Here is a 22,102-nt window from a genome sequence, read left to right as displayed (position 1 = left end):
GATTGATACTAACAGAGCATTCATTGGGCTTGTGGAAAGCAAAGTTCTCACTACATAAGGGCACATTTAATGCAATCTAACTCAAGCCAACTAGAACAGAAATCGAAACTTTCACATCCACAGTGGGTCATTTTCCATTTGTTCCTTTACTGCAGAGGAATGCTGTTGTTATCCTATGAATTTTCCCTTCAGTTCTAGTCCTTCTACTATAGTTTTGTGCCTATAAATACATGTGTGAGGGAGTGGTGTTGTGTGTGGCTGTGTGTAATATGTGATGAATGCTACAGAGAACCCTGAAAAATAGGATTCATATTTCAGTCATCTTGAGAGTTGCTACCACTCAGCTCTAACAGGGTTCAATCCAAGAACAGAAAGGCAGCATAGCCTGCAGGGTTGAAGTCTCAATCAGAGGCAAGGTGGGGGTGTTGCTTTTTAGAGTTTAAGTCATTGCTTTTGGCTTTAGGTGAATGCAATCGTTTCACTCAGAAGGCTCTGTGCCTTTCAAAGCAGAACACTATCATTATTTCTGCTTTCAGGGGCATGTTGCCCTGTGATTTTTTAATTAGTATTAAAATTATTCTGCACCTTCCATCCTTCACTTAATGTCATAACCTACAAAAGCCTCAGAAAACAGTCAGGCTTTTGCAGAAGTTCTGATGACCAAATGGGTCATCAGAGAATGTAAAGAGGAGGAATTAGTGAAATTCTCCAAAGATACCTCAAGGAGTGCTCAGTAACTAAGAGTATATGCTTTGTTGGCAGCTTGTAACATCCATCCATATGTTTCTACAGTGTGCATGTTGAGGCAGAATATATGGATCTAACAAAATGTCTACATGTTAAATTCAGTTTTGGGACTAGACAAATAACTAGGAATCTTTGTAAGAGAGCAGAAATAAGGGATCACAGGAAATATTGACTCCAACTGAAATCACTAAACTATCAAACAAAACATCTGGATTCTAATACTAATATGCTTAAGTGAGTGAACCTATCAAATTACTTCAGTTCTCTGAATCTCTTTTTCCTGCATACAGAATAAGACATTTAGACCAAATGAGTCCTAAGTTTTAGACATTCAAAATTCTTTTTGTTCATTTTATAGATGAGGAAACTGAAACTATGGAAGAGACCATAAGTGACTTGCATTAGGAACAGGTCACATAACACTGTGCCATCTTATGTTCTTCTGGTTTTAAAATCTATATGCATAGTCAAGTTCGTAGGCAGTTCTGGGTCTGAAACTTAGGCTGTCTCATTTTGTTGATTTTGTTTGAATTTGTCATTGGTATTTGTGACACCCTTTAGATACTTTTGATGTGCAGCCAGGGTTAAAAACACTCTTGCTCTGTGCTAGCTGCTGTACTTCTCTGCCTTTTTGGTATGCATTTCCAGCACACAAAAATGATTCATTCAATTTAGACCTATTTTTATCAGATGAAGTTTGCTAGAGGAGATTAGCTTTCTAGATAGACACTGTGAAACTAAAGAAACACGTATCAGTGTTACCGAAGCTTGGTAAAATGTCATGACCACAGCTTTTGTGAATTTCATCCTAGAAGTGAAATGTTAGGGAAAACCATGAAGCCTTGGCCATGGAATACGGGTATGTGTGTTGTATGTGGGGAGCAGAGGGGGTTGGAGTATGGACAGTGGAGGAATTATTTGTTCTTTCTCTCTACTTCTTTGGGGAAAAGATAAAATTATTGTTCCCAAAATAGACTCAAGGATTAATGAGGAGCACATCAAGCAAAGCATACAGTATCATCTTTATCACATTCGTTAAATAGGCATAGTCATGTTGTTCATCGTAGCCAACTTACAATTCTCTAGTAACTATTCACTTTGTATACCAATATGATATAGGGCCTCTTGATTTAAACACACATTCTCTACACAATGCAACATTTGGTTCACAATACATTTGTGTGTACGTATGTGTTTAAAAAATGAGTTCTGGTTGTTCACTTTCTCTGGGGAATATGCATCTAAAATAGCTATTTTGAACTAAGACAAGATATGTACATGGACTGGGGAGATACATTATTTATGGCCTTCACATACATGCACCTAGTGCTCCAGAAGTATTAACAAAATGATTTTTGCCTTGTATATTGCACCAGTAATTAATATGGTAAATTTCCTTTGAACTCCCCTTGTCTATTACAACACTTGCTTTTTGTTTGTTTGTTGTTTTTTTTTTTTTTTTAAGTGTCCCTTATAACTCAAAATCACTTTCTTAGCTTAGGCCCATAAAAGTGTATTATCTATGACTTGGTTTGCTCATAAAATTGTCATATTTGATATATTTAAAGTTGTGAAGGCCTGGGGGAGAAAAACAAGAAATTCCAGGAGAAACAAAGCAAATCCTCAGAAACAATTTTTTTCCCTCCGGATCTTCATAGCTCAGATCTTCAGTCCATAATAATGGAAACACACTCGGAACATACTGTGATTGCTCTAGTGTGACTAGGGCTCAGGATAATTTTAATTTTTAAAAATAGGTTTCACCATTGTTTGGAACCATCTACAATTCAATTTACTTTATTGCACAAGCCATGAATAATGATATGAAAGAAAATGGACAGACTAGTGCTGCCAGCCTGGTTCAGCATTCCAGAAACATGCAATTCTATGGATTCAACCAGTTGATAAGGACAGATTCAAGTGGAAATGGAATTTCAGAATATGTAATCCTGGATACTACCTGGAAAGAATGGGAACTGCATAGCACCTACACTGTGGACATGGAAGCAGAGATGCTACGATTCAGAGGGACCCCTATTCACTTTCCTGGTGGCAGGCCCCCTACGTCTGATGCAAAATGCTGGTTTGATGAAGGGAAGATCTGCAGAGGAGGTAAGGACTGGAAAAATCACTGGTAGTCTGTTTAACTTAGTTCGAATTACAAGGAAATCTCTTTGAGACAGCCATATTTTAATATTGAAATTCACATGAAGTTATTTGCATTCAGGTGATATAAACTTCTTGCCACGTTAGTGAATTTCAAATGCTAAGAACAAGAAAGACAATTTTTGGCTGAAATAATCACCCACAATTTAAAACCCTTCCCACCATTCATTTTAATAGGATTCTAGTCTTTCTCAGAGAGGTTACTTTGATAAGAGAAAGGTATTACCTTTTCCTTTGGTCTTTTATAGGCCATGACCTGAAATGGTTTCCTCTGCTACAAACTTCACCTGCCCATCCTTTGATGTATCCTACCAATCTGGCCCCATCCCCAAAATGCGTATATGCACTCCCTCTTCAGTGAATTCCCATTGAATTAAGAAAACTCTGTCTCATGCCTTAGCATAAAAATGATTTTAAATTATGTCTGATATAGATTATGCTTCCTCTTCCTCTTCAATTCATTGCTCTTTCAGGGAAGGAACTATAACTAATGATTTGTATGTCTATTGCTCCAACCCTGAGTCACCCACACCAGTGAGCATCCAGTCAGTATTAGCAATTTGTTTGGTGGAACTCTTCTAACTCGTGAACGAGGGGAAATCGTTGAATGTCTAAAAGACAATACACAACAGTATTGGAAGACCTGTATTACTCATACACATGTACCTCCCCATTCGAAAGTCAAATGGACCTAATTGAAATAGGCCTTGATTTCTACATTGCTTCAGCATGACAGACTATCTCTTCTCTCCTATTTTCATATATTTCTTTATGAATGCTTAGCAATCTATTCAAATGTTTAGATTTTTCAGAGGCCAATTTACACGTTGATGAAAACCTTAGTTATTAAAGCCAGACTAACCCTCAGACCTGAAAGACAAGTACCATGTTTTTCATCTATAACCCACTGGGTCTGTGGGCCCCAGGGTTAAATTAAAAAAGGTCTTTTATTTTATGAAGGCAACATAATACTTACTCTTCACAGGGGAGATAACATATTTATTCTCAAGAACTCTACTGCTGTCTAACTGAAATGAAGGTGCTCCAAGTTTTTCATTCGTAGACTTCTTCCTCCAAAGAAACACGCTGGTCAGCCTTAATTCATGTGATTTGTTATTGTCAGAGTGGTGAGTGGTTTTGCTTCAGAACAGTGAAATTGCTTTCTGTGTCCATAAAGTCAACAAGACAGACTGTACCTTAGAAAAATGGAATTAGGTTAGGTAGATGTGGCTTGATTTTAGAGTCACCAGAAAGCATGGGGAATAATTCCGTGGTGCCTTTTATTTACTGCTTCTTTCTGATAATGGTATTTGTCCTCTTCTCGCTCTCTGCAGGCATCGACCCCGCCTTTGCCATGATGGTTTGCCTTGTTTTGCTTGTAGCCCTGCTGTCTATTAATGGATTTGCTTATTTTATAAGGTACATTTTTTGTTCTTTTGGTATACACAAAATAGAAGCCCACAATAGTTTTGTTAATATTGGTTTCCAGGAAGTCATGTTTCAGTGCAATTGCCTCATTACATGACCCACTGATTTTCATTTTTCCAAAGTGATTTACCATCCCTACTGGCCCCATTTAGAGTGAAGTGTTTTCATGATGCCAAGAATAACTTCCTTAGCTATGTTGGCTGTGAGTAGATCTGGCTGTGAACGAAATGGCGAAAGAAAAGTATTTAAGGGCCTGTCTACTCACTATCTCTGCTCCTTTTCCGCTTGCAAGGTTTGCCTGAACTATCCCATTTAGGAATGGCTTAATAGTGAATTGAGTTGGGACAGCTTTAATGAGTTCCAAGAATTAGGTAGACATTGAACAGAATCCAAACTCTAGAGATACTGGTGCTAATTCATAGGATCATGGTGGAGATTATATACAGAAAGTAAAGCACTTAGAATAATAGCTGACACATAGTAGGCATTCAGTAAGTGGGTAAAATTCAACTCCTTTTCAGGCACAAGGGGCTAGTCTGTTGACTGTTGGGAGTCCAGGATCCTCATTTTGAATTTTAATACATTATTTAGGGTAGCACATCCCTCTGTTTCTACTATTATCCCTTGGATAAAAGGCTATGCTATCATCATCCTCATCAAATTATTGTCTTCCTTCTTCACATCCCTTAAATAGGAGAGCATCTAATGACCTATTTCAAAAGCTGGGATATATGGCTGAGGACTGCTTAAGACAACACCAATTTCCAACACTGTAACAGTTGGGCCTTCTCCATTACTAGGACAATTTGAGAAAAATAGAAAATGGCATCAAACATAACTCTCCCACTTCACCCTTCAACCTTGCTAATCACACTTCATCGCCTTTATGTAAGGGTAGTTCAGACTAAACTATGGAATGGAAATCTCAGGTATAGGGTGGACTATTTTGGAGAGTTGCAAGAAAAAAAAAAGCCTAGATTATATTAAATAGTTGTGTGACCATGGAGAAGCGTCTTAATATCCCTTGGCCAGATTTTCTCCTTTATACAGAAAGAATTAGATCATATGATCTTTAAGAGCTCATCTACCCCCTGATATTTTAATGAATCTGTGAAATTCAGGATTGAAACCATAAATAAATGTTGCTGTTAGTGTTTAATGTATTGGTACCACTGTGAAAAGCTATTGTTATTCAATCTCCCAAGTATTGGAAACATTAAAAATTATTTATTTGAAATGAGAGAGAGAGAGAGCGAGAGAGAGAGAGAAGCAAAGAGAAAATCCCTACCCTCTGGTTCACTCGGTAAACACCTGCAACAGCTGAGGCTATTTCAGTCCAACAATTCAATTTCCTATAGGTTGCAGGGGCCCAAACTTTTGGCCACCATTTTCTGCCTCCAGGGGTGTACATTGACTGGAATCTGGAATCACAGTTGGTTTCAAATGCAGACATTCTGCTAAAAGATGTGGATATATCAAGCAGCATAGTATCTTAACTGCTACAGCAATTGCCTATTCCCAGTATTAGAAAACTGTTAAAACCATAAGGTGTAGTAGGAAGCTTTTGCTTTGTGAAAACACACTTGATAATGACATTAGTTCAAAAGAAGTTTTTCCTGTAATTTCTATGACTGTGACATATCCTTGCTTATAGCAGAAATCTATTACTTTTAGTTTCATTGCTACCAATAAATAGAGTACTATAAATGGCAATTATCAGATACATAGTTAACATGCATCCCATCCAACAAAAAGCTTCGCCTAGAAAAAATTCTGTTTACCCGATGTCAAAACCATCCCAAGGCAAGGTGGCAAATGGAGTCCCTCAGCTTTTTATGTTATTGTCTACACCCCTATATGACAATTCTTGCTATTTTTTTTCTCACTGAATGACTGGTCCTTTGGATCTGAATGAGTCCAGCCTGCAATTCTGTAATTCCTGGGAAGGAAAGGGGAGAAGAAAAAGAAGAAAAAAAAGATGGGGAAAAGGGAGGGTTTGTTTAGAACATGTGGGCTGGCGGGCAAAGAAGACTGGAGAGGAACATGATTAGAGAGGAAAATGATTGGAGAGGAAAATGAGTTTGAGACAATTGGTACTTCAAGTGGTCACAGAAAGCTCAAAGAAAGGAAGAGAGGCACATTATTTTCCAGAGTGACTTGGTCCCTGGTTCTTCAGCTAACAAAGCACGAAAGATGCCCCCTCTTTGCTGCCTTCCTCCCTCTGCCCACCATGGCTGCAATCAGAAGAGCTGAGCAGCTGATGAGTTTCTGTAATAGATGGTGATTACTTGCGGGAGAGTGACTCTCTGTTCCTTCCTTTTCTGTGTGTTTTGATTGTTTAAGATTTTTTTTTCTTTTTTCAGAAAGAAAGACGTGCAAAGAACTCAACCTTCCCAAAACAAAGGATTCTTTGAACTCCTTTCTCCCTACTCCTCTGAACCAGATTATATTGCTTTTCTATGAAGCTCTCCCGTGCTTTGTAATACTAATGACCATAATGATAATAATGAGCCCTTATACTCTCTGAGTGCTTCACGCCTTTCAGAGCACTTTCACATACATTATTTCATTTGATTTTCAAAACAACCCTGTAATGTGAGTCATTCAGGGACCATTACCTTGCTAGATAAATGAGGGACCCCGAGACATGAAGAGGTTAAATTATTTATTCATATTTACCCACACCTGCTCGATTAATGACAGAATCTGCACTGCATCCCAAGTCTCTGGATTGGAAGCTCACTAGAGTGAATTGTGTAGTATGATTGTTTTCACAGGTGTGTCTTCTTTAAAGCAATTCACTGTACATATGAATCAGGTAAGTCAGGGAGCAATGCTTTACTTTGTCGAAAGATTCATGTGTCTTACCCAAGAATTCATCACAGGGCTCTTTTAATTTTCTCTGTAGGGCAGCAGCTCCTACTGTGATAAGGAGCATATTTGTTGAGAGGGGCAATTAGAAACATACTAATTGTTTGTTTACAAACCAGTGGAGTCACTGAGAAAAATTGACTGGGTTGCTGGTGACATTGTATACTTCTTGCAGCCACTTTGACAAAGTGTTTTGATTCAGTGGTTGTTTTTCCTGCTCTTGGTTTTTAATATATTACACAGAGTGACCGTTTTTGCATTATAGAAAAACAGAGCCAAACTGTGGTTATTGTGGCCTCTGAAAGAAAACGGAACAAAGCAATCACACTGACTAATGCAAAGGTTTCCTCCTAGGACCTTGAGTTTCTTGGTTAGACCTACCTGACTGTGTGGGTAGACATCAAGAACTCCTGTGTGTATAGTAACTGATTTACAGAAAACAATTACATTCACTGCAAATTAATGGGCATATTTGGAGAGAATCAGGTTTAAACTGTGTCTATGCAATACTCAGACAAGAGACCAATTCAGTAAAAGGAAAGAAAAAAAAACCTACTTGTAGACAAAGGAACCAACTGATTGGATTTTTCCACTTTTCGACCTGTTACTTTGGCAACGCACAGATGCAAGTTTGCAAGATGAGTGGTGTTATGGGCAGAAACCTGGGCCCACAGCCAGGGAATGGGGGATTCAGGTTCCAACTCTGCCTCACGCTAAGGAATCTCATATAATTTGCTTCATTTTATTTTATTTCTTTAACGTGTTTTTGTTGATAAAATGGAGATTGATGTTGCTCAGGTCTAATATAATTATGATACATACTAGGGCATAAATAAAAGATGTTGAGTTCTTATAAAGTCTTAAGAGACGTTGTTTGGAATCTGCCCTTGATGTGTAATATTCACTTATTAATTTGAAATACTAGGCTCAGGCAAGACCTTCCCCACTTGCTTTGGTGCCTCTTCGAGAGCATTTTCATTTTTCTCTTTTCGTCTTTGTAACTGCAAATTGTGAGGACTAGGGATGCTGCTGCCCTTTGCTGTGGGTACTTTGATAAAAATCCATGTGGTTATCCTATTCATATCTTTTATATTCTGTAACTGCTATCTAAGGGCAAATTAACTGTAGCTTTGACACTCTTACTTCATGTTTGTTTTAGGCGTCGTATAAATAAAATCCAGTTGATTAAAGGACCCAACAAAATTCTACTGACTTTGGAGGATGTGACATTTATCAATCCCCAATTTGACAGCAAGGTAAGGAGTATCCCCTTTTCTTAATGAACTGTCCAGTGTGGCCCCTTTGCAGGTGCCTGCCACAAGCAAACTTGGGAGGACTTGATATGCAGCTAGTCTGAATTGTGATGTGTTGTGAAAGTAACATTTTCGCTGGCTGTAGAAGATAATGTAGGAGCTGAAATTGTGGCACAGTGGGAGAAGTTGCCACAGGGGGCAACTTTTGTTTTTGACATGGCTCTGTGGTAACACATCTGGGAAACAGCAGATGATAGCTCAAGTCTTTGAGTCCTTGTAAGTCACGTGGGAGACTCAGATGAAGTTCCTGGCTTCTGGTGTCTACATAACAACCTTGGCTGTTGGCAGGCTTTTGGAAAGTGAATGAATAAATTGAAGCTATTTCTCTTTTCCTTTGTCTTCCCCTCCCTCTGTAACTCTGCCATTTAAGTAAATAATTAAATGTTTACCAAGTAGTATACATCATGTAAAGTATGTCACTAAATTTTAAAAAAATAAATCTGTATTTACATATTTAAATTTATATATATTTAAATTTATATTTAAATAAACCTAAAACATGTTTTAGACATATTGTTAGATAAGAAAATAATTTCAATTAATTCCTTTTATTTTATCACTATCACAACTTGATAATTTTTTTATTAATTATTTTGCATTATGTGACAGTTTCATAGGCTCTGGGAATCCCCCCACCCCTCCGCACGCCCCTCCCCCCTGGTGGATTCCTCCACCTTGATGCAGTATTACAGTTCAAATTCAATCAAGTTTCTTTCCTTGCAAACGTATACCAAGCATAGAGTCCAGCTACTTATTGTCCAGATGGGTTGAACAGTTTCTTGGGGAGACCATTTCTGGTCCTAAGTTAGAGCTGGTAGAATATCTTCCCAGTCAATTAAGAGTCCCAATATAACATCAACAGCAATTTGCAACATTTTTACAGTGTAATGATTAAATGAGACAGTAGGCATCTTCATGCTCTCAAACATTTATCATTTCCTTATACCTTGAGATTTCTTGTACATCTATTATAGTCTTTGAAAAATATTTATTTGGAGCCAGCATTGTGGCATGTGAGTAAGCCGTCACCTGAGACACTGGCATCCCATATGAGCACTGGTTCAAGTTCCGATCCAGCTCCCTGCTAATGCACCTGGGAAATCAGTGGACGATGGCTCAAGCACTTAGGCCTGTTTACCATGTGGAAGACCTGGTCTTTGTTTCTGGCTCCTGGCTTTGGCCCAGTCCAGCCCTGGTCATTGTGGTCATTTGGGGAATGAACCAAGAGCTATTTCTTTCTTTCTTTCTCTCTCTCTCTCTGTAACTCTGCCTTTCAAATAAATAAACTAATCTGTTAAAATGATAATTTACTTTTAGTGTGTGTGTGAGAGAGACAGAGAGATAGAGACAAAGAGAGAGGAAAATAGAGAGTGAGCGGGGCAGAGAGACAGAAATGTTCCTTCTGCTGTTCTACTTTCAAAATCTCTATAACAGCAGGGATTGGACCAGGATGAAGCCAGGAGCCTAGAACTAAATCTGGGTTTCCCGTTAGGATTGGCAGAAACCAGGCTCCCTGAGCAAGCCCCCTCTGCCTTCCTCCGTGTAGCACAACACTGGAATTAGAAACAGAGTTGGGTATTGAATATTTTCACTTAAAGATGGAATGTGGACATCTCAGATATCATTTAACACTACACCAAAAGTGCTTTGATATTTCTAATAAAATATATAAGGTGTAGACTGTAGTCACCTGACCATCCTGTAGAATACAAAAACTTGTTTCTTCCTCTTTACTATTACAGTTCATTAGTAATCACTATACCACTCTCATTTTACATGAGATAAACTTTTCTAGCTTTCATATATGAGTGAGAACACATGACATTTGTCTTTCTGTGCCTGGCTTACTTCATGTAACACAGTGTCCTCCATTTCTACACATTTAGCCACACATAACAGGATTTGATTCCATTTTATGGCCAAGTAATATTGCATTGCGTATATATACCACATTTTGCTTATCCAATCATCAGTTTATGAACACCTACATTAATTCTGTATCTTTGCTATTGTAAATAGTGCCAGATTGAAATAGTGCTATTGTGAATAGTGAAAAGTGTGAACCTAGCGTCAAATAATAATGAAAAGTGGGTATATTGGTCATATAAGAGGTCTGCTTTTAGTGTTTTTAGGAATATACATACTGTTCAACATAATGGTTGTACTAATTTGCGTCCCACCATTAATGCATACAATTTTTTAATGTAATTGCTATAAAACGTGAAGTTGCATACGTGGGCTACATCGCATTTCTATTAGGTAACAGTTAGAACTGTGTTGTCAAAGAGAATGCAGTGTATTTTGAGGGACAGTTGAGCTTTACAGTTCTTATTTGTGTATTTGGATTCAATATTATTCTTAATTGATGACTTAAACATTTTTATTATTTGATAGAGAGAGAATACACTCTCATCAGCTGGTTCACTCTCCCAGTGACTGCAACTGCCAGGAAAAGGAATTGGAAACTGGGAAATCCATCCTGGTTTCCCAAGTGGGTGACAGGGACCCAACTACTTGAGTTCTCGCAACTGTTTTCCAGGATATACATTAGCAGGAAACTGGAGTCAGAGGTGGGTATCAAACCCAGGCACTCTGACATAGGGCACAGACATCTCAGAATATAACCACTAGGCCAATGTGCCCGCCCCTTGACTCCACCATTGAGTGTTAGTTCTTCAAAGGCAGAGCTATAATTTTTATTATGTTACCACATAGCATCATAGGACCCCCAGGTGTTTCTATTAATATTTTGGCAAATGAAGCAACTGGTAAGAGTTCAGTTCCTAATGGAGTTCTTTCCTGGTTGTGTACTGTAGCATTCTGTAGATACTTAGAATCAATAGACATGTATTGTGGCAAATGAAGGGAGGTTTTTAAGATAACTGACTCGTGATTATGGCAGTTAGGTAGTTAAACAATAAATTGTGGATTGGAGCTACTGGGATGCTCATGGCATGGATGAGTTCATGTAAGAGGGCTTTAGAACCAGGGAAGCTGATAGTATAGCTCTCAATTTGAGCCTAAAAACCCGAGTAACACCAGATGATCTGCTGTTCTAAATTCTTAAGTGCAAAGACCAGCGACTGATTTCTGAAGCAAGATTCAGCCATGTCCTAGGTCTCAGAACCAGAGACCAGTTTTCCATGCGCATTTAGTCTCTCCAGACCCCCAGCCAATTGGTAATACCTATTCACATTGAGGCTGGACCTTCTCACCTGTCCACGTAAGCTCGTCTGCTAATCATATTTGAAAATACACTCACAAGACACACCCAAAGTTATACCATTTCAGACTTCTAGCTATTCCTCATTTTAGTCAAGTTTACACCATAAAATGAACCCTTACTGATTGTGATTATGTTGGAAGTGATAATCTTCACTAAGGGCCTGCTAGTATGCCTCAGTCCCGCATGAGACTTTAGTGAGAGATGACATGTAGTCCCTGCCTTTCAGAAGATTACAGACAACTTAGAGAACAAATCACACCACACAGAGATTCAAGAAGTGTCCTGGTGCACAAAAGACACTAGAAATACAACAGAACTTCAGATGAGGCAGGTAAGTGGAGAAAAGCTTTTCACAGACTCATTATCCAAACTGAATCTCAAAAGAAGGACAAAATTTGTGTAGGTCACAGGTTGTAAATGAGTAACCACTTTTGATTGGCTCTCACAGTCACCAAAGATAGTAGCAAGAATTCTGAAATTAGGAAGCCATGCATAAAAATTTACTTTCCTTAAAATTGGAAGATCTTTCAACGTTAGGTAGCATGATGGCAATCAGTTGTAATTTCATGGAAATTATCTTTTTTTGCAAGAGGTATGTTCTTTGCTGTTTGATAGGTTTCCATCATTGCATAATTTCTTTCTTTTAAAAAAGGATATAAATATTTTCTAAAATATTAAAAATACTTTTTATTGGAAAGGTAGGTTTTGCAGAGAGAAACAGAGACAGAAAGATCTCTTATTGTTGGTTCATTGCCCAAATGCTGCAATGGCCAGAGCGGAATTGATCCAAAGCTAGGAGCCATGAGGAGCCTCCTTTAGGTCTCCCAGGTGGATGCAGTGTCCCAGGGCTTTGGATCATCCTCTACTGCTTTCCCAAGCCATAAGAGGGTGCGAGGTGGGAAGGAGCAGACTGAGGGATAGCCAATTGAGCCATCACACCATCCCCATTGCAAATACCTTATACTCGGGATTTTTTACTTACTTGTGCTACCTGCCTTGCCCTTTAGGCATATTAGAGTGAGAACACAACATAAGCAGGAACTTGGAGAAGAGAATATATGGGAAAAGTCTTATTGGAGGTAGCTGGTAGGTTTGTTTGTGCTAGTCTGTGACCACAATAGACACTAGTCTTTTCACATTTTAGTAAGTTTTGTGACAGAATATGGGGATGTAAGCACATCATATTGCACCCATATATCCTTTACTGTTGCTAATCCCATGTACCAGATTTGAGAATTATTTTCTGGGCATTTGCCTAAATATTGCACTGTAAAGCACATTGAATTAGTTGGCTGACTAAGAATGCATTTTCTTGGTAATCTGTATGCAGATGGAGTCAAATGAACTTTTTGATTGTTGATTTACTTCTGATCTATAAACCTTACACTTGTTCAAATCATGTTCCTAGAAAAGTATTGTTGAAAGCAAAAGCTACTACTGTCACTGAAATCTGCAGTCTATGCTCAGGCCACAAATCGTTATTGCTATTAGCTTCCATATTTGATGCTATCCAAGGATCCTATCACTCATGGTGGTGGAACTTGTCTGGATTCTCAACGCTAAATATGCCTAGTATAAAATTCTCTATTGGAATAGAGAGGTATAAATGCTGAAATACAAACTCTGAAGCAATCCTCATATGTAATACGGCACCAAGATGAAAGATTTGTTTCTGTGAGAAGATAATTTAAAATCCATGAACGCTTAAAAAATAGTAAAATCAGGTGACTAGAAGCCATTGTCTAAGCGTATCAAAATATAGTACAATTTTTCTCAGACGCAAGAAATTTGTTTTAAAGATCTTTTCTTGGAGGGTATATACATTAAAATGACATTTCCTATCAAGTACCTCAATGTTTTGACTGAAAAATATGAAAAAATAAGCATAACATGATTTTGGATTGAATTAATTTTTGTTTGTATGGGTCTTGCAACAGTCCAGTGCAATCTATAAGGCCTGCACTTAGATTTTCTCTCTCTGTACTGAAGTTACTAGCAGTTCCCAGTTCTCATGAAATCACCGCAAGTAACAAGAGTAGTGCTCATGATATGGATATTTTATTTTCACTTGTGTAATTTTGACATAGTGAGAATAAAAAAAAACACAATCACCACCCGTTTTCTTCGTATGAGTCAGAACAATGTGTACTAGCAGGAATTTTAATAACCTTATAAGAAATCACTCTTTCCTATATTGGCCTAGGAGGAAAAGGATGGCATTGTCCTAGAAGAAAATAGTTCTTGGCCTCTGGATCCATTTTGGTATTTGGCTTGTATCAGGGGTTCTGATGGGGAAAGATAAGGCAGGCATACAATTTCCTTAATTGCTGTGTAGTCACAAACATGCAGCTGGCTGTGTCTAATCAGTCAAGAAGCCAAGCTTAGAATCCCATCCAAATGGAATGTCTGAAAGTGCAAACTCTTGGTGAATATGAAATTAATCCAGTCTAGAAAATCTGATAGGTCAGGAGAAGTCAGATTACAAAAGGAAGCTTTTTAGAAGAAAGTGAAGTTGATGTGCAAATGTGTGTGGATTTTGTCATGTCTCTCTTGCTTTCTCTTTTTCCCTTCATGGAGAGTTTATACCTTAATATACAGACCGAGGTACTTCTGCTGAGATATGAAAATAAAGAATGAAAGTGAAGTAGATTCCTCCCTCATCTTGTTCTTTCTGGGAGAGTATAGGTTGATGTAAGAGTGAAATTTTGCATCTTTTTTGAAGTTTGAACTGTTAGAATTTCAGAAATCAGCCCCTGGGAATAGTTTACCACTTTCTTACTTTCTTTTCTTTTTTTTTTTTTTTATTATTGGAAAGTTACACGTACAGGAGGAGGGGAAACAGAGAGGAAGATCTTCTGTCCATTGATTCACTCCCCAAGCGGCCACAACGGCCGGAGCTGAGCCAATCTGAAGCCAGGAGACAGGAGCTTCTTCTGGGCCTCCCACGTGGATTAAGGTTCCCAAGGCTTTGGGCCATTGGCAACTGCTTTCCCAGGCCACAAGCTGGATGGGAAGTGGGGTTGCTGGGATTAGAACTGGCGACCATATGGGATTCTGGTGCTTGCAAGGCGAGGACTTTAGCCGCTAGGCTACTGTGCTGGCCCTACCACTTTCTTAAGTTGACCGTGACAGTCTTTTTTAAAGAGTTATTTATGTATGTGTGTATGTATGTATGTATTAATTTATTGTAAGACAGAATGACATTGACAGTGGGAAAGACAGAGTGGGTCATCTTTTCTTTAAAAGAAAATTTATTTATCTTAAGATTTTAAAGAAATGAATCCATTTTATTTTTCATGATATTTACGTAGTTGAGAGGGATACATGCCATGTGGACCACCAATTATGGTGGTGAAGGTCAAGGAATGGGGGAAAGTGGATGAGACACCTGCATTGAATCTCCCTTTTTCTTTTGGTGTCTGGAAAAAGTGGAGAGACAAGGGGAGATGGCCATTCCCAGCACCCCAAATGTGTTAGTACCTGGGAATGTGGGAAAGCCACCCGATGTCATCCCAGGGTCCCTGATATAGAGCATGTTCTACACCTACTCTGGTTCTTGTGAGTACCAATGGATGCTGTAGTCTAGTTCAGTCTTGCATGTCCCAAACCCAGTCCACACTTATGTCCAGCGATGCTGCTGCCATATCCAGCCCAGGTTGTTGCCCCCATTCCCAGCTCTCGTGCCCTCTAGTGGGAACTATAGTCTTGCCAAGGAGTCTCCTTAGCTCCCTGACCAAGCTCGCTCCCAGCCACAGATTTTGCACATGCCAATGATTGCTCTGACCCAGCGTGGCCTTTGCCATCAGATGCTTCAGCCTGGCCTGGCCTGCCCTCAGTCCCAACTCTCACTGGTGGGTGCTGCAGCCTAGCCCTGCCCAGTCTGTCCTTACCCCTGGCTTTCATGCCCTCTGGTAAGTTTGATAACCTAGCCTAGCTCAGTGTGACCCACACCTCATTCTGGCTCCTGCAAGTGGCAGTGTGATATGGTTTTGCCTGGCCCTGCCTGGTCCATCCCCTACAGGGCCAACCTCACACACATGCCAATAAGTGAAGCAGCCCTGTCTGGCCTGACCAGCACCTAGCCCTGACTCCTGTGCTCACCAGTGGGAGTGATGGCCCACTAGGGAGGTTCCCAAACTTCCCCCACCAGGCCCTCTTCTAGTCACAGATTTCCTGTGTGCTAGCAGGTGTTAGGCCCCAGTGTTGGCCTTTGTGTGTGCTGGTGGATGTTACAGCCTGGCCCACCCCACACCAACTTCCTGTGTTCACGTGCGGGCGCCACAGCCTGGACGAGTTAGGCCTGTTCCCAATGCCAGTGCCCATGAGTGTTGTTGAATTCAGTGGTTGTTCTAGTTCAGCCCGTCACTACCCCAAGCGTCAAACAAACCAGCTGGTATGGCAGTCCCACAGGGGTGAGCCCACGATCCCCCACAGAATCTGCTTCCAGATCCAGTTCTCTTGTGAGCTGGTTAGTTTCATGTCCCAGCCTAACATGGTCCACTCCCTGCCCCAACATTCATTGGCAGGTATTGTGGTCAAACCCTACCAGACAGGCCCCTTGGCCATGACTTTTGTGGTACACGTGGTGTTCGATATCAACAATCCTAGCTCAGATCTCTCCTGTGGGTGGGTATATTAGTTTGGCTCCAAAAGTTCCTCTGGTTTCCCTCCTCTTAACTATTCAGTCTCAGTCCTCTCGTTTACAGCAGCCAGGTTGATGGAAGTTTCCCAGAAGTCATGCCTCACCTGTCATGTTCTCCCTCAGCAGTCCCCCCCTCCTACACATCTCCAGACTGGTTACCTTGAGAAATTCAGAGCCCTCCATGCCCACTAGAGTGCAGATACCCAAGCCCAGTCCTCTGGCAGTGTGCTGTGCCAGACTGGGGCCCTGCCTGCCTGCCTACCTGGGGTCCACACACACTTGTGCACAGGTCTCCAGACCCTGTCTGTTGGCATGCCAGTGTCTGCTCCCACATACCTTTTTTTATATGATTTTTTTATTGGAAAGTCAGATTTAGAGAGAGAGGAAGAGACAGAAAAATCTGCCATCTGCTGGTTCACTCCCCAAAGTGACTGCAGCGGCCAGAGCTCAACTGATCTGAAATCAGGAGCCAGGAGCTTCTTCAGGTCTTGAGTGCAGGGTTCCAAGGCCTATTGCTTTCCCAGGCCACAAGCAGGGAGCTGGATGGGAAGTGGAGTAACCGGATACAAGTTGCTGCCCCTATGGGATCCTGGCGCAAACAAGCTGAGGATTTTAGCCACTAGGCTACTGTGCCAGACCCATGCCCCCACATATCTTAAAAAGTAAAAGAAAAGATGATCATGCTGGCACACAGATATAGGTAACACAAATTTGGCATTAATCAGGCCCAGGATGCCCTCCAGCTGGTTCTTTTCTCCAAGCAGTGTAACACTTGCCTAGGTGCAATGTAACCTAGGCCATTGCCTACAGCTGGGGAGATTTACTTATATTTATTGTTTGAAGGAGAGAGAGAGAGAGAGAGAGAGAGAGAGAGAGAGAGAGAGAGAGAGAGAGAGAGATCATCCATGCACTTGTGTACTCCCCATCTAGGGCTAGGTAGTGCCAAAGGCTTGCAACAGAGCTCGCTCCAGGTGGGTGGCAGGGACTCAAATGCTGGTCCATCCTCTGCTGCCTTCTCATGCATGTTGGAAAGGGGCTGTACCAGAAATGTAGAGACTTGGTCTTGAACCAGTGCTCCTATATGGGATTCTGGCATTGTAAGCAGCAAGTAGCTCACTGTGCCACAAATTCCAGAGAGGGAGGGAGGGAGAGATCTTCCCTCTGCTAGTTCATTCCCCAAATGCCTATAACAGCAAGAGCTGAGTCCAGCACAAAGTCAAGAGCCTGGAATTCCATCTGCGTCTCTCACGTGGACTTGGGCCATCTTCTGCTTTCCCAGACAACTTGCTAGGGAACTGGAATGGAGAATAGAATGGCTGAAGCTCAAACTGGCACTCCAAGAGGGGATGCTGGCATCACAAGTAGTGTCTTAATCCACTGTGCCAGAATGCAGGCCTCTGACTGTGATAGTCTTGATAACAGGAGCTTAAGTCAGGTCAGAGTTAACTAATGATCTTCAGTTGATCAAAGACCATTAAAGAAAGAATGTTGGAAAGTACTTAAGATTGCTTTTACTGGTAAGAGTGAAATAAAGTGTGATGTGGTAGGAAGAGCACAGGGCCAGGACGGATGATATTAAGATTCTTAGATTGCTATTCAAGCCCGTGCATCCCTTTTTAAATTTATTTCTAATAAAATGAGGGCGTTGGAGTTGGGAAGTGGATGTTGCCCTAGTTAATACCAAATGCAACTGCTAGCTCTACTGGCTCAATTGAAGACAACAGAAATTCAATTTTAAAGGTGAACACAGTTGCAGATTACTCTTCCACTTGTCACTCAACCGTATCATTAGTTCCCAGTCTTCTTTTATCAGACTTGTAAAGTTAGCAAGTTGTGGAAGAGGATTTTGGTCTACTCAACCATAAGAATCACAAATTATAACCAGATGATCTACTTGCTTTTTTGCGCTCTCAGTGTATTCCAGGATACCTCCTCCACTTATTTTTTAAATAAAAATTTATTTATTTATGTATTTATTTTTAATGTTTTATTTTACTTTATTTTATTTGAAAGGCACAGTGACACAGAAAGGATGATGGCAGAGATAAAATGATATCTTAAATCTGTTCTTTTCCTCCCCAAATACTTATAACAGAAAGGAGTAGGCCAGATTGAAGTCAGGAGACAGGAGCTCTATCAAAGTCTCCCATGTGGTCAGCAGGAGCCCAAGTAGTGGGCTTCATTTGTGGCTTCTTACGTGCATTAGCAGGAAGCTGGATCGGAGTTAGACAGTAGTTAGGACTTGAGCTAACACTTTGATATGTAATGCAGACATTCCAAGCGATGTCAACCTATTGTACCACAATACACATTCTCTTCCATTCCGTGGATCTTATTTCCGTGGATGCCATTCTGGATGATGTAACAGAAACAGTCAATTCTGAGTCAAGAGTGTGGGCTTCTGCCCTAGCTCTGCTATTCATTTTTAAAAATGTTAGATTTCGATAAATAACGTTTCTGGTAACAAAATAAGTGACTGGCTGTAGGAAACTGATTTAACTGATTTTTTTTTTAAAGATTTTATTATTATTGGAAAGCCGGATATACAGAGAGGACGAGAGACAGAGAGGAAGATCCTCCATCCGATGTCTCACTCCCCAAGTGAGCTGCAACGGGCCGGTACGCGCCAATCCGATGCCGGGAACCAGGAACCTCTTCCGGGTCTCCCACGCGGGTGCAGGGTCCCAAAGCCTTGGGCCGCCCTCGACTGCCCTCCCAGGCCACAAGCAGGGAGCTGGATGGGAAGTGGAGGTGCTGGGACCAGAGCCGGCGCCCATATGGGATCCTGGGGCTTTCAAGGCGAGGACTTTAGCCGCCAGGCCACGCCGCCGGGCCCGATTTAACTGATTTTTAATCTCAGTTTCTTGTCTCTAAAAAGAAGATCCCCAAATAAATTACGATTGCAACATTGTTTCTTACCCTCCCACATTTATGATTCTAATCCTTATTAGGAAATGGAAACACCTGCAAATCTTTGTTTTGATCAGCAATGGAGCAAAATAAAGTACCAACTTTGAAGTGAAAAAGGAGTTATGAAATACAGGGAAAATTAGCATCCAGTTATACAGGGATTTACTAGCATTGTTACAGTCTTAGAGATGAAAAACTGAAATAGGAAATGTAAGTACAGTATCTACATCACAGCTCAAGGTTCTGCTCTAATATTGAGCGTTTTGTCTACAACCTTTCATTCTTACTTCTTTTACAGAGAGGAAGTCGTGCCAGTGTAAGCTTTCAGCTCATCTCAGAGGTTCAAAGTGGGAGGTCACCAAGGCTCTCCTTTTCTTCAGAGAGTCTAACTCCAGCTACCTATGAAAACTCCAACATAGCGATTTATGAGGTACGCCATCAGGTATCAAATCTGCTGCCTTCTTGAGTTTTCAAACAGTGAAGTGACTTGGGCAGTAGTCTCTTTACAGAATATTGAGATATTTGATAAGATTTCCAAAGTTTTATCTATGTTTACTTATGGATTTGACATTTATTTTGTTTTTAAAAATCACAGTAGTTTTCAAGTTGCCAAGCCAAAATTGAGAGGCAATAATGCAAAAAGTCCCACGTACTCCTTACCTGCCAACGACTGTCCTTAGCAATGACTCTACTTACCTTTACCCCCATGATCTTTTCTTTTTTGAAGATTTATTTATTTTTATTGCAAAGTCAGATATACAGAGAGGAGGAGAGACAGAGGAAGATCTTCCATTTGATGATTCAGTCTTCAAGTAACCGCAACAGCCGGTGCTGCGCCGATCCGAAGCCAGGAGCCAGAAACTTCCTCCGGGTCTCCCATGCGGGTGCAGGGTCCCAAGGCATTGGGCCATCCTAGACTACTTTCCCAGGCCACAAGCAGGGAGCTGGATGGGAAGTGGAGCTGCCGGGATTAGAACCTGCGCCCATATGGGATTCCGGCACGTTCAAGGTGAGGACTTCAGCTTCTAGTCCACCATGCCGGGCCCTCCCCTATGAACTTTTAACTGCAAGTATTTACTATGCGTGTGGAGAAAAGTCCTTGAAATCCAGGCTATGAAACATGTCATTTATTCTAGAAGACACACATGCGCATGCACACACATATTAAAAAGTTTATATAAAATGAAATTAAAACATAAGTTTGAGAACAATTAACTAGGATATCTGGTGGGGAAAGCATGCAGGATGCTATGTGACTTCTCTTAACTGCTCATGGTAAAATACAGGAAGAGAAAGGAAATTTAAAGATAGAATTCATAAACAAAAAGAAAGTAGAATGTAAAGATCTGTGAAATTCTCAGGCTGAAAATGTAAAGAATTAAAAAACATACACAGAGGAAAGAAAACTAAAATATGCCAAAAAATTTGATAAGGACATTAGTATGGACAGAGGAAAGTCAGATACTGTTCATGAAGACAATGGGGAATGACTTTCCAGACATTTTGGAGATCTTTGAAGCGTCCATTCCCATCACAGGCCCAGAGCGCTGGGACCTGGAGGGCTGGATGATTTCAGAAGGATCCAGGGTGCTTGTGGAACAAGAGGGTTCTCTGTTCAGCTGAATTAAGTCTCTTCTCCTTACAACCCTGTGCAGCACACTTTAGAAACTCCACATGATAGTGGATTCATTTGTGCCCAACTGTAGCTATTACCATCACTGTGGAAGGTGTAAATGATAAGTCTCAGTGATGTTTACTTGGGGCTAATTTTGTAGATTTGCACAATGCAAGTGCTGGGAAAGCCCAAGCTGTAAGCACTTAGATGACAAAGGATACCTCAAGGATGCTCAGGACCTTGGGCAGAGATTTGAGGCAAGAACAGGGTCACTGAAGAGGGTCCCCAATAGAACAGTGTCCAGTGTGAAAATATGGTTGGTGTCCCTGCTAAGAACCGGCAGAGCAATGCTTAGTGTAACCATGGGAACAGGGTTGCCTGGATGATCTGAGACCTGTAGAATCACCAACATGCAGTGCCAGCCTATGAGAACCTGAGATGCTCAGTGTTTATCTGTGAAAGCTATAGTGTGGACTGCGCCCAGAAAAGCCATGGAGGCAGAGGCTCCTTGGTTCTTAGAAGCCCAGTACTCAACCTAGTGTGACTAAGAGGTGGAACATGGATTCAGAAAAGATTTTTTTCAAACCTCAAGATTTTGTCCTGTGTGCCAGGTTAGGGTTTGAGCTTATCTCGGAACTGTTCTCTCTTTTTAATAGAAATATCTGTCCTATATCTGTCCTACCATTACGTTTTGGAAGCCTGTGATGTCACACACACTCAGTTGGAAAGCAATTTGCATCCAGAAAAACTGTGCCTTGAATTTCACCTATGTTTGACTGTAGATATCTGAATTCATGTTGGGATGAATTAAGACTTTGGGTGTTACATGTAAAACAAAAATAGAGACAAAAAAACAAACAAAAAAGACTTTGGGTGTTATGGGGATGGAATGGCTGTGTTTTGCATGTGAAAATAACATGAAGTTTGAGGGGGCCACGAGTGAGATGCTATTTAAGTGTATCATGGCACTGTAGGTATAGGCAACGCTAGAAAATCCAGCATCATACTGCTAATGTATACTTAACTGTTTCACTGGGTCTTTCTTAAAAAGCAGTGTTTGGTTAGCTTGCTATTCTGCCTTTTGCCATGTGAGGGCGCCAATAAGGCATCATGCTGGAAAAAGAGCGCAGGCTTCATCAGACAAGTGACTGGTTGATGCCTTGATTTTGAACTTCCCAGTCTCC

The 22,102-nt window shown here is 40.7% G+C and overlaps 1 protein-coding gene across 1 annotated transcript in view; it reads left to right on the top strand.

Annotated features, from left to right (window-relative positions):
- Nucleotides 1–22,102, top strand: part of GUCY2F (guanylate cyclase 2F, retinal) — a 106,688-nt gene that overhangs the window by 27,221 nt on the left and 57,365 nt on the right. The window contains exons 4-7 of the mRNA XM_004590182.3: nucleotides 2,505–2,859; nucleotides 4,248–4,332; nucleotides 8,372–8,468; nucleotides 19,602–19,733. Of these exons, the coding sequence (XP_004590239.2) occupies nucleotides 2,505–2,859; nucleotides 4,248–4,332; nucleotides 8,372–8,468; nucleotides 19,602–19,733 (669 nt within the window). The remainder of the gene's footprint in view (nucleotides 1–2,504; nucleotides 2,860–4,247; nucleotides 4,333–8,371; nucleotides 8,469–19,601; nucleotides 19,734–22,102) is intronic.

This window comes from Ochotona princeps, chromosome X (genome assembly GCF_030435755.1).
Source record: "Ochotona princeps isolate mOchPri1 chromosome X, mOchPri1.hap1, whole genome shotgun sequence".
Lineage (NCBI taxonomy): Eukaryota > Metazoa > Chordata > Mammalia > Lagomorpha > Ochotonidae > Ochotona > Ochotona princeps.
This window is presented reverse-complemented; position numbering and strand designations above follow the sequence as displayed.